Here is a 16155-nt window from a genome sequence, read left to right on the forward strand (position 1 = left end):
CGCGCCTGCCGGGAACGCCCCCCGTCGCGTGCGCCCCGAGCGCGCGGGCCAATCGCGCTGCTCCCCGGCCCGTGACGTCAGCGGCGCTCGTGCATGCGCAGGGCGGGGAGACCTTGGCGAGACGGCGGAGGCGCTTAGCGGACGGGGAGGCGTCGGCGGAGGGGGAAGCGGGGCGGCGAGATGCAGAGCTGGAGTCGCGTGTACTGCTCCCTGGCCAAGGTGAGGCCCGCCCGGGAGGCGTCGTGCGCAGCCCGGGGGCCCGCTGGCGGCGCCCGGGACGCGGGCCGTCCGGCCGGGACCACCCGCGCGCGGCCCCGCCCCTGCGGGACTCGGGCCCGGGCGGCGGCGGGAGCGGAGGCGCCCCGCGGGCTGGGAGCCTGCGGGTCACGCACCGGCCTCCCGGTTGGCCGAGGAAGTCCAGCCCCGCAGCCGCCCGCTCTGGGTCTTCCCATCCCTCCTCCCGATCCTGGTCCCAAGCCCCAGAGTGGCGGCAGCGGGCAGGTCACCTGGGGGCCGCCCCTGGGAGCACCGGACGCGGTCAGCTCCGACAGGTGGCCCTAGGAACTCCCCAGAGGCCTCTTCATTGTTCGCAGCTGCAAGCCACCGTTGCCGCCGCCGCCTCCTTTTTTCCGTTGCAACACCTCGTTAGGGCCAGCTTTTGCTTTTCTTTTCTTTTAAAGATTTATTCATTCATGATAGACATAGAGAGGCAGAGACACAGGCAGAGGGAGAAGCAGACTCCATGCAGTGAGCTGGACGTGGGACTCGATCCTGGGTCTCCAGGATCACGCCCTGGGCCGAAGGCAGGCGCTAAACCGCCGAGCCCCCCCACCCCCCTCCGCCCGCCAGGGATCCCCAAGCTTTCACTTTTCGCCTACGTGCCGAATACAGCCCGGTTGTACGTAGGTGGGATCGTGGCTGGGTCCTCACTCCAGTGATGGAGACCTTAAAGGTGACCGTGAGTGATCAAACTCGTCCTTGACCCTGAGACGGGTAATCCGTGTACCTGAGAGTTAGCGTAACCCCGGGAGGAGGCTTTCTTCTAGGCAGAGGCAGAGCTGGGGGGCTAGAAGGTAGGACTGACGTTGTGTCCGCTCCTCTTTGGCCCGCTGTCCTGATCTCAGGTGCCTCGAGTTGCCTTGGACAAGAGAAGGTTGCTACCTGAGCGTGGGTTTCGTCACTGCCTCCCATATTCCTACCGTGATAAGAGCTGTTTTGCTTTGTTTCTTCCTGCTTTACGGTTCTTAGGAAAGAGTGGACGGTTGATATAAACGGTTGGGATTATGATGCACTTTGTGAAACCATAGTAGCTCTCGAGCGTCAGTAACAGTGCATTTTCCTAAGTTACCTTCTCTGGTTTTCTGTTCCTAATTAAACCGTTCAGGAGCATCTTCAGAGATTTTGTACCTGGTAGTTTGAGGTCGGAAACAAGAATTAGAAGCGGAGGATTGCAATAGTAAAGATTATCGAGGACTTAAGTTGGAACCTAAAGAGCATTCGTTGTGACATTAAAATGATCCCTGGCACCAAAAATTAGCCATGCTTTCTGAAAATGTAAGAAACCGTAACACCACTGAATAACACTTTTTTATTGGCCTTTAGCCCATATTTATATGAGATGGTTCGTTGAATATTCATAACGAACAGCTGTGGTGAGCGGAGGTTGAAAATCTAAATAATTACTCTTACGAAAGAGGAGAAATTGATACATAATCTCTGTGGAGCAATGGGAGATATATAAATAAGTGCTTGACACATTTGCTCCAAGTCATTACGTTTTCATTGGCCTTCAGTAGTCCTGTTTTGAATTCGTATTTTACATGACATTTTCTTTTTTCCAGAGAGGCCATTTCAGTCGAATATCTCATGGCTTACAGGCAGTTTCTGCAGTGCCTCTGAGAACTTACGCAGATCAACCAAGTGAGTACTTACTCAAATAGTTTTTCCTTAGATTAGTTCACAGTTCCTTTGTGTTTACATGTAAAAGCAAGTGATTATTAGAGTAATAATAATTTGTCATAGAATTCATTTGTTCTTATGTCTATTATTCACTTAAGTGTTTATTGAGCACCTAGTGTGTCTAGGTGGTGAACTGGGCAAAGCCCTGCTCTCGGAACTGACAGTCCAGTGGTAAAAACAACAACCTCAAAAAAACAAACAAAAAAAACCAAACAATCCTCAAGTAACAGGTAAGTATTTTGTGTAGTGATTGAAAATTAAAAAGCAGGTAATTGGGAGGAAAAAAGTATTGTAGGTAGGGTATCAGGGCTTTTCTAAGGAGGTGATGTCTTGGTGAAGAGAGGAATTGAGATTATTTCAGGCAGAGGAAAACAGCAGTGTTACGGGTCTGAGGTGAGAATTAGCTTATCAGGTTTAAGGCATCGCAAGAAGGCTGGTGTGGCTGGAGAGGACACCCATGGATGTGAGATCAGAGAGGTAGGCAGGGATCACATCATGGCGGGCTGTGGAAGTCAGGTGAAGGAGTTTGGATTTTACTCCCAAGAGTGATGGAAAACCACTGAAGGGTTTTGAGCAGGAAGTAATTTTAACGTTTACATTAAAAAAGTTAATTCTGGGAACGCCTGGGTGGCTCAGGATTGAGCATCTGCCTTCGGCTAGGGTGTGTCCCAGTCCTGGGATCAAGTCCTGCATCGGGCTCCCTGCAGGGAACCTGCTTCTCCCTCTGCCTGTCTCTGCCTCTCTCTGTGTCTCTCATGAATAAATAAATAAAATCTTTAAAAAAAAAAAAGTTAATTCTGTCCACTAGGTAAGATTGAGCGTGTTGGTTGTTTGACGCTGTTTAGAATCTGAGATGACTCTTTAGACATCCTGATTGAAAATTTTTTTTTTAAATTTTTTTTTAATTTTTATTTATTTGTGATAGTCACAGAGAGAGAGAGGCAGAGACACAGGCAGAGGGAGAAGCAGGCTCCGTGCACCGGGAGCCCGACGTGGGATTCGATCCCGGGTCTCCAGGATCGCGCCCTGGGCCAAAGGCAGGCGCCAAACCGCTGCGCCACCCAGGGATCCCCTGATTGAAAATTTTGATGGGCTTGTGAAAAATAGGTTTTGAAGACTAGGAGGATGTACCCTGAATGGAAGCTGTGAAATGTGGGTATTTTATTCTGCTTCTTTGAAAATAATTTTGAAGTTTCTATAAAGGATATATATTTTGTTTTTTAAAACAGGAAATTAATGAACTTGTAGTAAGGTATTTTGACCTCCCAGTACCAAGAGGATTAATTATTTGAAATCATCTGTTTTGAAATTTACTGGAATCACCCGTAGGATTATAACTAAAGTAGCATGTGGTATCTCAAAACTTCTTTGTAGAAACCATCAGCTAGGAGAAACTGTGACCAGTAGTCTCCCTGCATTTTCTGAAATAATTTTATCTTGTACCTTAATGGCTGTCAAACTAGTATCATCTGGGATATTTTATTCCCAGAAGAAAGAGTAGTAGGACGATTACTGTCACCAGTGACCAACAGTGAATGATTACCTAGCTTTGAAAAGGGCAAGAAATCCTTTGAAAAATACTAATGTGATGGTGGGGTAAAAAATTGGATCCATTATACCCCCTCCCCTTTTTTTTAATGTTTCATATTTGTTTACAAAGGAAATTTTTTTTTAAATTTATTTGAGAGACGAAGAGGGAGAGAGATTCTGAAGCAGACTCTGCACTGAGTGCCGAGCCTGACATGGAGCTCGATTTCATGACATCGAGATCATGACCTGAGTTGAAAGCAAGAGTCTGAGAGGCCTAACTGAGTCACCCAGGGTGCCCCCCGCCATTATACATTATACTCTTTTTTTTTTTCTTTTTGAGTTTTATTGGGATATACTCGGCATACAGTTTGTTAAATGGGAAGAGCACTCGTTAACTAAAGCAACAGGAGAAATGCTAGATTTTCATTTCCAAAATATGCAGTTAAAGATGTTGTGGCTAATTCTTCACCTTTGGGATTGGATTGATCAACAAAGATTTATGCAGTGTCTTCTATTGCTGGGTAGTCTTTGAGCAGGATCTTAGATTTTAATGGAATGATAGTAACTAAGGGCTCATGAGTCAAATGGTTTAGTGAATCCTTGATATTGAATAAATTATAAATCCCTTAGTAGCCATGTTAATACAGTATGCAAAGGCTTTGATTGGGTGAAGTAACAAGCATTGTGTGTTCATATTTATACTTATCTGAAGTATTTTTTTTAAGGATTTTATTTATTTTGGAGAGTGTGTGCAAGCATGCAAGAAGGGGGGAGGGGGGCGGAGCCGATCAAGTAGACTCTGAACTCCATGTGGAGTGGGACACCACGCTTAAAACACACAGCCCTAAGACGACCTGAGCTGAAATCAAGAGGTAGACACTTTTTTTTTTAAGATTTTATTTATTTACTCATGAGAGAGACAGAGAGAGAGGCAGAGACACTGGCAGAGGGAGAAGCAGGCTCCATGCGGGGAGCCCGATGTGGGACTCGATCCCCGGATTCTAGGATCACTTCCTGAGCCAAGGCAGACACTAAACTGCTGAGCCACCCAGGGATCCCTCGAGAAGTAGACACTTAATCAGCTGAGCCACTCAGGTGCCCCTGAGGTATTTATTTAATGGCTGTCTTTTCCTCAGGTATTTACATTTCATTAGGGCAGGGACTGTGATTGTTTAGTGCCCACAGAAGTACAGTAGGTCCTCAGTACATATTTGTTGACTAGATAAACCCCGGAACCATGTTTGGTTTAGTTACTGCTTTACCACAAGCATCCAGTATGGTGCCTGGTATAAAGTAAGTATCCAGCAACAACAGTAATAGTACTAACTGATCCCTGAGGGCTTACTCTGTCTCCAGTAGTCTTTAATCCTTGTTGCCATCTTAAAAGACACATATGGCTCATTTCCCCATTTTATAAGGGGAGGAGCTGAGTCAAGAGAGGTCCAACTAGGAAATGACAGAACTGGGAAAATTCTTCTGACCCGAGAACCGATACCTTTAATTTCTGTTCTGTTCGGGCTGCTTCCACTGAGTACTGATTGATCAGACCACCTTGAGAGGAGTTCAAAGTTTATTATATATAAACAGTCCCTATTAAAACATCTGGAAAATGTTTGAATATGTAAATGAGTGAAGTTCATCAAAATTTGAAGAGTAATGTGTGTTTTTGTTGATAGGACCTTCCATTTCATGACAGGAATGGACTCACAGCACTTAATCGCTCACATTTGCTACCTTCATTCATTTATTCGGCAGATATGGAGTATGTACTTTGTGCTAGTTACTGGGCTGGTTGCTGGGATATAGCAGTGAACAAGTCAAACAAGATGCAGCTTTTGTAGAATTTGTCGTCCATTTTGGGAAGACAGACACCCAATAAGTAATTGTGATAGAGACTCCACAGGCTAAGCAGAGGGAGCTATGAAATGTGTATATGGATAGTTCTCTCCTAAGGAAATGTTATACCTGAAAAGGGTTGGGGTGCGAGTGGTCTGGGTGGAGGTGTTCCAGGTAGAAGGAACACCATGTGGGAGTATTTTGATGTGAGGAGGAGCGTAGTGCCTTTGAGGAGCCTGAAAAGGGTCAAGTGTGGCTGATGTGTGTTGAAGATGGAGTTGACCATCTCTGCAGATCATGAAAGACCCTAACTCTTTATTTTAAGGGCAGTTGGAAGTCATTGAAATGGTTTAAGCAGATATGATTTGTTTTTAAAGCTTATTCTGGTTGCAGATGGGGGTTTTTATTATAATGCTTTTGCTGTTTCTTACTAGATTATAAGAACCAAGGCTGTGTTATTTATAGGTATCCCTTGACCTTAGAGTAGCATCTAACGTGAAATGCATGCCGTCAGCATTTGTTTCTAGGTGATTGGAACAGAATATACATGGGTAGACCAGTGTAATTCTGTGAGTGTAAGCTAACAGTAATTCACTGTTTCTGAAGCGTAAACTGCTTAGTATTGATGCTGCATGAGCAGAATGTGGTGGGTGATGAGGGTGGAGAAGAGATTTGGATGCTGTATTTAGGAGCTTGGATTTTATCCAACAAGAGATAGGGAAACCTTCCTTAGCACCTGGCACTGTTGTTGTTACTTAATAAATGTTTGTTGAATGGAAAAAAAAAAGGGGGGGGGTGTGGAGGGAACCAGTGTAGGAGGAGACCGTAATGTCTGAGTCGGACTTTAGTGAAAGAACGCTGGCATAGCCGTGTGTAGGGTGGAAATGAGATTGGAGGCCGTGAGAGTGAGAGGTGGATCTGAGAAGGAAAGAAACATTTGAGTGTCTCATGTACCTGTCTTGACATACATTATCTCTGACTTCACAACCCTGGGATGTAGGTATTATTATATTTCTCCCTTATGGATTAGGGGGGATGTCGGGTTACCATCAGAAAGTAAAGTATTAGAATTCAAGATTTTAAAAGCTGAGTGGTTTGGGGTGATGACAAATATGGGGTGTGACTATGGAAGAGTCACTACAATAGGGAGGAGATTAAGGCCATTGAAAATTTAAAACAGCCCCCTCACCCCCAACAACAATTAAACCTTACCAAGTAACTCTTAGACTCATGTAATGAATTTGGTAATTAATGATTACTGCTTTATGATATCTCTTATTCTTTTTTTTTTTTTTTTTTTAATTTTAAGAATAAGCTTGCTTTATCAATATGTGCCTGTTTTCCCTTACTCTAAGGTCAGGCTATTGAAGGCAGTGGCTTCCATATAGGGTAGGTATTCATAAATATTTGTTGCTTTCATTATGATAATGAAGGAGCTTCTTGTCATTTTAGTTGTAGTTCCTGATTGCCCTGGAGATTATGGAATCATCTGAGTGTTTTGGGTGACATTAGAACTGAAAGGTGTAGGAGCAAAGGCTTCAGAATAGAAGGAACTTGCTTTGAAACCTGGCTACATCACTTTCTAGTTGGACAGCCTTAGCAGGTTAGTTACTCTTAGCCTTATTTTCTCCCTGTGAAATGGAGGTATAATAGTTGTGTCATAAAGACAAGAGGAGGCTTAAATAAGACAACATGAAACATTTAGCTCACTGCCTGATACAGAGTGTAGTATCAAATTGGTAGATATTATCTCAGACTGACTTCTTAGTATACATCTTGCAACTAATTTATTCTGTAATTGATTTGTAACTTGACACCTTGACTTCAGTGGTAGCCTTGATAACATGGTGTGCTTACTTACCTCACAAGGATATAATAAGTAACATTCGTAGAATATTCCCCCCCCCTCCTATCTTTTCTCCTTCAGTTCATTTCATGGCATTAACTGCTATTTCTGTTGAAGTTTAAACACCCCTAATTGTACCCCAGTATTTTCTAAAGAATTGACCTGGTAGCTTTCTCAGGATCTTTTACCACCACCTAAAATCCACATTGCTATTCAACTGTCTTCTGCCATTATTTCTAACATAGTCCTCTTCCTCTCATGATATCAGTATGTATATCCTGTTCAGTTTTTCTTTTTCACTCTTAAAAGTCTAATGCTAATTTTGTAAAATTTTCCATCAGGTAGTCCTTGGTCTGTTTCATTGTACTATTTGTCTATATCTGTTTTTTTTTTTTTTTAAAGATTTTATTTATTCATAAGAGACAGGGGCAGAGACACAGGCAGAGAGAGAGAGAGAGAGAGATAGAGGGGAAGAGACACACAGGCAGAGGGAGAAGCAGGCTCCATGCAGGGAACTTGATGTGGGACTCCAGGATTATGCCCTAGGCCGAAGGCAGGCGCCAAACGTTGAGCCACCCAGGGATCCCCCTATATCCTGTTTTTTAAAATTGTATGTGAAAACCCAACTGAGAAATGCTCTTTGACAAGGGGATGGTGAGTCAGAAAAATGTGTTGTAAATTTTCACTTGTGAGAGCCAGCTGGTTGGTTTTTCCAACATTTTGTGAAAAATTGCAGACATTTGGAAAAGTTGTAAGAATTTTACAGTGAACACTCTTAGATTCTTCCACTAACATTTGACTGTTCTTAAAATATTGCATATCTGTTGGTCCATTTATCTATTAGTCCATTTTATTTTTTTTTATACGTTTCAAAGTATATTGCAGAGATCCTGTAAATACTGGCTTGTTTCTGAATGTTTGTCACTGAATCACCCCTTCCTATATTCTCAGCTGACTGATCTTTACATAAAGACTTTATTTTTTTCCCTTCTTTTTCTGTGCTCCCTAGCACGTTAGTGGTATTCTGGTGGAATGGTACATCTAGTATCTTCAGTGAGAGGTGAATAGTTTTGAATTTCTGTCATTTTGTATAGTTGAAAAAAAATATCTAAGATCACATTGGGAAATGAAACTAAACTGTTTTGGCCTTTCTGTATTTAAATTTACTCCATAAACATATATTTTAATCATAAAAGATGCTGAAAATTCAGCAACGAAACCTGTTTTTGTAGCTTGTGTTTCATTACTGTGTATTAAAAATTAGAACCCAAATTTAAGGGATACTGTTTAGGACATCATTTGGTTCAAAACTTGAAAATACATGTTGTGCCCAAGATTGCGAATCTGAGAAACCACCAAGGAGCCGACACCGATGCAAACACACGAGGGTTTAACAAGCTCAAGCTTGGGTCCAAGTATACCCGACACAGCGGAGCAGGGGCTTGGACCATGAGGCTAAGAGGCGTAGCAGCTTTATAGGGGCTAGTGGCCAATGGGATTGTAACACACATGGAAAGTTGCACAGTCATGTCAGTCCGCACGCAGGTGGCCAATTGAATCACAATTTACCCTATAGTGACCATTTGAACTGGCCTATCCCTCTGGTCGGAATTGGCGGCAGTTTTGGTGGGCACAAGGCGGGGTTACATTTTTATGAGCTGATTTCCAGTAAGGTTGTGCTCAGCGGCTTGACTAGGGTGGGGAAGCGCCTTAAGCAATAAGCAGGTCATGGGGGGGGTCATACAGGAGATGGCGGGTGTAGCACAAAATGGAGTTAGTCCTACTCTGCTTGTCCAGGGGTAGGGGATTTTTGTTAAATTTCCTGGGTCCCACATACACATTTTATTATATACTTAATTCTAAACATGCATCAAGGAACCAAGTAGTGTAGCCAAAGAGCACAAATAGATCAGTGAAAATTGATGGAATACTTTTTTCATGTATTGGAGTAGCTGTATATCTTTTTATGTACTGAATAATCCTAATTATTATCTAATTATTATCTGATATAACCAAGGAGAATCAGTCCTTTTATTTATTCAGTAGGAAGGGTTCTTGGATTTTTTTTTTTTCACTTGGATAACTTTAGTTCTGTGGTTCTTTTCAGGAGAGCAAAAGTTTTTTTTGATCAAAGTAGCACTCTCATCCCCTGGGGGCGATGGGTGGGTATTTTGTTGGGGGGGGGGTGATCAGAAATTAAATTGCTAGCTTCGTAGGTCAGAATATGGTTCTCATATAGCAAGTACTTACTATGTATGTTCCAGATACTAGGCTAAGCTATTTATGTATATTATTTTATTCTGTATTATAACCCTATGAAAGAGGTTTTTTGTATTCTTTATTTTGCAGATAGGGCAATGGAAGGTAGAGGAGGTTAAACTACTCCCTTCCGGTCAGAAAGCTAGTAATTACAATGCTTGATTATTGCTTTTAGGATTTTAGTTGATAGTACTTTGTTTTTTTGTTTTTTTTTTTTTTAAAGATTTGCTTATTTATTCATGAGAGTCTGGTAGAGACATAGATAGGCAGAGGGAGAAGCAGGCTCCCTGTGGGGAGCGTGATGCGGAACTTGATCCCAGAATCCCTGTGTCATGACCTGATCCAAAGGCAGATGCTCAACTACTGAGCCACCCAGGCATCCCAGTTTATGAGTTCATTTTTTAATTTTAATTTTTTTTTAGTTTATGATAGCTTAAATTTAAGAATAGAATACTGTTGAATATTGGAATGACCACTGGAAGTAGTCAAAAGACAAAAAGCTTACTTTTGTCTCTGCCATTCACTTTCTAAGTGACTTTGGGCAAGTTAATTGACTTCTCTGAACCTAGTGTTTCTTCTCTGAAATGTCAGTTATATGGCATTCTTTCCCTCCTAGGAAGCTCTGAGAATCAAACAGGATAGTAGGTGTGAAAATGTATTATAAACTGTTAAATGCTTGGAGTTGTAAAGACAGTAGAGGAGGAGGAGAAGGGAGACTGTCTCCTAACTCTTAAAATTGATTATAGCATTGTTTGAAGTTGGCTTGAGAACAATGGGAATAATTGGACTTTTCCATTTGTATTATAATTATTACATTCCTAAGGCTGCTGATAACAAAGTTCATTTTCAGTTTCGTATCTTCATACAGTAAATACCCAGAATAGTTCATTTAATGTTCTGGTTAGCATGTTAGCATACACTAAACAAAATTTACGTAAAGTTCAAAACATGTTTGCCATCCATTACAGGGAACCTGATTTTTTTCTCTATATATCTCAGAAGTAAAGTACCTGAAAACGGTGTAATCAGTCCTAAATTTATTGAGAATACTAAGGCATTATACAAATAATTGTCTTCTTTAATTCTAACATTAATCATTTAAGGCAATGTTATTGTTCCTTCATAACAGAAAAATTAAGTCCCTTGGTCATGCAACTAATAAATGGCAGAGCTGAGATTTGAAGTCTAATTCCTAGGCTTTTTCCCTCATATAGATAGGTCTTTCAGTGTCACTAATTAGCTTGTCTTGTTATTTTTAAATAAAACGCCATGGAATTTAGGAAGATACAGTGGATATAAAACTCAGATGTGGAGGTTCATGGATGGCTCAGTCAGTTGAGGGTCTGACTCCCTGGTTGTGGCTCAGGTCATGGTTGTGGGATTGATCCGAGTCAGACTCTGCACTCAGTGGCAGTTCTATTAGAGATTCTCTCTCCCTCTCCCTCTCCCTCCACCCTTCCCCCTACTCAATGCGTGTGTGCATGCTGTCTCTCTAAAAGAAATCTTAAAAAACAAAAAAAAAACCTCAGTTATTTCCATATGTCATAATGAACAAATAGAAAATGAAATTTAAAAATCTGTGCCATATTCAGGGACATCAGAGAATGTCAAGTGCCTAGTAATAAAACAGTACTGTGTAGAAAATGCTGGTTATTTTGTACTTTGTTTTTTTAATGCACTGTTTTTGGTCAGTATTAAGCAATTTACTGTTTATATCAATTTGTTTTTATTGTAGTCGATGCTGATGTAACGGTGATAGGTTCTGGTCCTGGAGGATATGTCGCTGCTATTAAAGCTGCCCAGTTGGGCTTCAAGGTAAGGTTTAGACTAAATGAGGTGGTGATTCATTTTTATTTGGGAAGACTTCATCATATTCACAAAGTGCTCTGCACATAAATAGTAATGGTAAATAATTTCTTTATTCTATAAGTTATATTTAGGCCTGAGACAAATGAAGAGGGTTATCCCGTTGCATTGCTCTCATGAAATAGTGAAGTCCATTATTCTCCCCTCCCCACTATACTTTGTACATTTGGCTTCTAATTCCAAAGAAGCTATGGTAATAGAAATAAAGCATGTGTTTCATAATGTTAAACAAAAATGTCTTTGAGCATAATTCACTTTTGGGTTAGCCTGCATTTAGCGTTACTTGTGAAATGATGAATTTTAAAGGACTGTATTTCATTCTCACAAACACAGCTTCAGTAACTTATTCTGTATAAGAATTAAGACAGATGTGTGGGAATTTTAGTGAACTGAGACACTGCAGGTTATGTGCAGTTAAATAATATTTTCTTTGGTTGTAGACAGTCTGCGTTGAGAAAAATGAAACATTGGGTGGAACATGCTTGAATGTTGGTTGTATTCCTTCAAAGGTGAGCATATGTTTTGTACAGTGCAGAGGTGTTCTTCATTAGCTGCCAATTAGAGGAATGTATTAGGACTAGAACATTATTAGGCTAATACAGTTACTAAAAATAAACAACTGTGGTTGATGAAAAACATGTTTTCCTTGGTAAGGCTTAAACAGTGCTGTCACCAGTCTGCCTTACATTCCTGAAATTGCTTTTTTGTCTTAGAATACCCAGCCTTTCCATTCAAATAGGCTCTCATGTTCCGTTTTTTCTTTTTTTTTTTTTTTCCTTTTTTTTTTAAAGATTTTATTTATTTATTCATGATAGTCACACAGAGAGAGACAGAGAGGCAGAGACACAGGCAGAGGGAGAAGCAGGCTCCATGCTGGGAGCCCGATGTGGGATTCGATCCTGGGTCTCCAGGATCGCGCCCCGGGCCAAAGGCAGGCGCCAAACTGCTGCGCCACCCAGGGATCCCTGTTCCGTTTTTTCTTTTCAGCTTTCCTTTACCAGTGAAACAGATAATCGGTAGTAAATTCTTCCTTTAGGTGTTTTATGTGTGTAGATATGACTGCCTTTTTCAATTGCCACCCTGAAGAATGTATTTATTCCTTGCTTTTAAAGTAAAGAGGTTTTGTTTTTCATTCCTGCTTGTTGAACATTTTTTATGTCATTATTCTTTGGCTTAAATTAATTACATAAGAACAGAAACTGAATTGTTGTAGTTCCTTGTACTATTCCATGTAGAGAATGTCATTTCTTGTGTTTTTTGATTGTATATCGTCTTTTTATCAACATTTGATCATTTTGTCTATTTAGGCTTTATTAAATAACTCTCATTATTACCATATGGCCCATGGGAAAGATTTTGCATCTAGGGGAATTGAAAGTAAGTATACATTTCATATTTAGCAGTATTACCAGCCATACTTGGCTTTTTCTGGCTGAAGCTTTATATATGTGTGATGAGTGTGTAATTTATGTTTTATTGAGGAAATGGTAAAAAAATGATTTTTAAAGTATAGAGAGATTTACTTAAGGCTTTAAATCCAGATTTTTACTATGATATCTTCTGTTCCTTTGAGAATTTTGGTGTGAGGTCTGTGTGTGTGTGTGTGTGTGTATATGTATGTGTGAAGAGTTTTAATTTTCTTGAAATCTGGAGATCTCTGGGTGGGGAATTGGTGCTGGATTCCTGAGTGCTTTGGGCAGATAAGGATGAAGGAATGTAGGTAGGTTGGTCTACCTTAGTTGGTAGTGACAAGAATGAGGGCGCGGGGGTACTAGCACAGTGTAAAAAGATGACCTTTCAGTTTAATTTGGTATGTCTTCTGCCATTCCTTTTGGGCTGTTTTCATTTCATTCTTTCTCACCAGTTGTTACAGGTATATCCAGAAAGAGAGGTTCCAGGAAGAACTTAAAGATACAGGGGTCGGGGGAGTATTTTTCCTTCATTTGTTTGTAGCAGTAGGTTTCTGAAAGAATGGGCTATAGTAGGCAATCCACTGGGTATAGAGGTGATACATACTACACACTAAAGCAAATAGATCAAAGTGGATGTAGGGTAGAGTCAAAGCCCACTTTCCTTAGGAAAGAAGAGACAGGCTTAGTCAAGAGGACCTGCGTGGTAGGCACATCTTCCTGTTGTAGCTCTGTGACCTCAGGTCAATCCAATCTCTCAGGGCCTCCGTTTCCTCATCTCTGAGATAACATGTTGGTTCCATGGGCCAATTGCTATGATATCCCACTTCCAAAGTGTTGAGCAGCTTTATATTCTTATATTGTTGATTCAGATTTGTGAATAATATGAGTGATTAATTCCAGTTTAGTAAACTTTTATATTAAGTTTCTGTATTTAAAGTTTTCAGATGAGCATTTGTGTTGTTTCATAAAATTGTTTCTTTTTATTTACAATTCAGGTGATGTTTTACTTTGCCATTTCTATTTAAATCACATCTAGACTTAACATCAAAAGGTGTCTGGAGAACATGTTGCCACAGTGGGATATAATGTTTATTTTAGACTGCATTTTTCCCAAAGGTGGACTTTTTACAATGATAGGTTCTATTTATTGGAATATGATGCTGTTGGCCTTTTTGCCTGCTACAATTTTTGTATTAGTTATTACACTTATAAGTTTTATTTATTTATTTTTAAAGATTTTTATTCATAAGAAACACAGATGGGCAGAGACCTAAGGAGAGGGAGAGGCAGGCTCCCTCTGTGGAGCCTGATGTGGGACTCAGTCCTGGGCCTCAGGATCACACCCTGAGCTGAAGACAGATGCTCAACTGCTGAGCCACCCAGGTCTCCTTACACTTAAGAGTTTTAATACTGCCTTTTTTTACGGTTCTGTAAGCATAGGCTGAAATTTTCCACATCTTGATTAGTGAAAAATATATTGCTTCAGATAGTTAGCAAAGGACTAAACATTTGTTTAACAAACTACAGTGTCTGAAGTTCGCTTGAATTTGGAGAAGATGATGGAGCAGAAGAGTACAGCAGTAAAAGCTTTAACTGGTGGAATTGCCCACTTATTCAAACAGAATAAGGTCAGTGTTTTATCGTGCAGACGTCTGGTTTATTTTACGTACACACATTAAACATTATGCTGATAGAGTGATGCTGTTAGAACTTGGCTTCTGGGGTTTGTTTTTCTTTTTTTTTGGTGGTTTTGTTTTTGTTTTTGTTTTGGTGGTTTTGTTGTTTTGTTTTGTTTTTGCTGGAGGGATTTATTTTAAAACTGTATGTTAACCTGAGATGGATTTCCCTGACATATAGAACAAATATTTGCGGCTCCATGCGTGGCCTTACTAAATAAGTAAGGAAGCATTTTGTATTGGATGTATTATTTAATAGAGTACTTTTTTCCCTATTAATCATGTTTTTTTTTATCACAGAAATCATTTTAAACTTTGTAAATCTATAAACATTATCTTATAAAGGTTGTTCACGTAAATGGATATGGAAAGATAACTGGCAAAAATCAGGTCACTGCAAAGAAAGCTGATGGCAGCACTCAAGTTATTGATACAAAGAACATTCTTATAGCTACAGGTTCAGAAGTTACTCCTTTTCCTGGAATTACGGTATGCTTTTTACAAGTGTTACAACCTCCCTTTATTCATGCTATTTATGAACTGTGAAAAGTTTCTGACTGAAATACTATATGTTGACAGTCATTCAGCTTTGGCAAGCTGTCTTTATTCTGCAGTAATTTTGACTGGAAATAGAACACTTTATATTAAGATGAATTTGAATTTGTTATGAAGTTAAAACTGACCATTTTGTTTCGAAATACCAAATGATGAAATTTTGAGTGTTTTTAGTGGGATTTGGTAAAATTGAGTGTATGGATTGAAGTCATAGATACCTCAAAATAAATAAATGTCTTAGTATTTTTTGTGAGGTCAGTTGATAAATCAGTAGGTTTTTCCAAATAATTTTGATTGTATATGTTTTATTATAGATTGATGAAGATACAATAGTGTCATCTACAGGTGCTTTATCTTTAAAAAAAGTTCCAGAAAAGATGGTTGTCATTGGTGCAGGAGTAATAGGTGTAGAATTGGTAAGTAATGCTTTTTATTTTCTAACTGCTTTCATGGAGTTGGAAGGGACTTAATGGTCTATTTGATTCTTTGTACAGCATTGCAAGCAGATCAGCATTGAGTTTTGCATATATACTTCTAGTCATTAGACTTTGCAAGATAACTTATTTATGTAAGCATTGTAGTTATTAGAATAATCTTTTATTTTGAAATCTGCTTCCCTGTATCTGCCACCCTTCCTGTTCCCTAGAACTGAATTGATTTTTTTAAAAGTCTGATGGTCTTTCAGATACATCTCATGGCCCTTCAGTTATTCAGAAGATTGTTCTCATTCTGAGCAAATTGCATTTTAGATATGACTTACCTGGCTCTTCCCTCCCCCTCCATCCTCATCTTGATCCCTCTTAAGTTCTGTCAAACTATTGGAATTCTCTGACTACCTTGCCATTTCATGCTTTCTGCCTGTTGATTTCTCCCTTCCTGTCCATCTGGTGACTTTCCTGTATTACCAGTGACCTCTCGATTTTTAAAAAAGATTTTATTTATTTGAGAGCGAGCACAGAAGTTGGCGGGGTGGGGAGGTGGGCAGAGGGAGAGTGAGAAGCACGCTTCCTGCTGAACAGAGACCATCACCCCCCCCACACACACACCCACCCCATCCCCCACCCACCCCTCACACACGTACACACACACAAGGCTCAATCCCAGGGTCCTGAGCCAAAGGCAGGCACTTAACCAACTAAGCCACCCAGGAGCCCCCCTTCTGTCCATTTTAAGGTATCCTTTGTCAGAGCTGTTTTACCTTGGTATCACAAAGAAC

At 40.4% G+C, this 16155-nt stretch overlaps 1 protein-coding gene across 1 annotated transcript in view; it reads left to right on the forward strand.

The window, feature by feature from the left end:
• Window positions 1–68: 68 nt before the first annotated feature.
• DLD (dihydrolipoamide dehydrogenase) overlaps window positions 69–16155 on the forward strand; it is a 31145-nt gene continuing 15058 nt past the window's right edge. Inside the window, exons 1-8 of the mRNA XM_072791579.1 lie at window positions 69–219; window positions 1842–1920; window positions 11166–11245; window positions 11737–11805; window positions 12604–12673; window positions 14236–14336; window positions 14730–14873; window positions 15254–15355. Coding sequence (XP_072647680.1) covers window positions 181–219; window positions 1842–1920; window positions 11166–11245; window positions 11737–11805; window positions 12604–12673; window positions 14236–14336; window positions 14730–14873; window positions 15254–15355 — 684 coding nt within the window. The 5' untranslated portion in view covers window positions 69–180. The remainder of the gene's footprint in view (window positions 220–1841; window positions 1921–11165; window positions 11246–11736; window positions 11806–12603; window positions 12674–14235; window positions 14337–14729; window positions 14874–15253; window positions 15356–16155) is intronic.

Source organism: Canis lupus, chromosome 21 (genome assembly GCF_048164855.1).
Source record: "Canis lupus baileyi chromosome 21, mCanLup2.hap1, whole genome shotgun sequence".
Classification (NCBI taxonomy): Eukaryota; Metazoa; Chordata; class Mammalia; order Carnivora; family Canidae; genus Canis; species Canis lupus.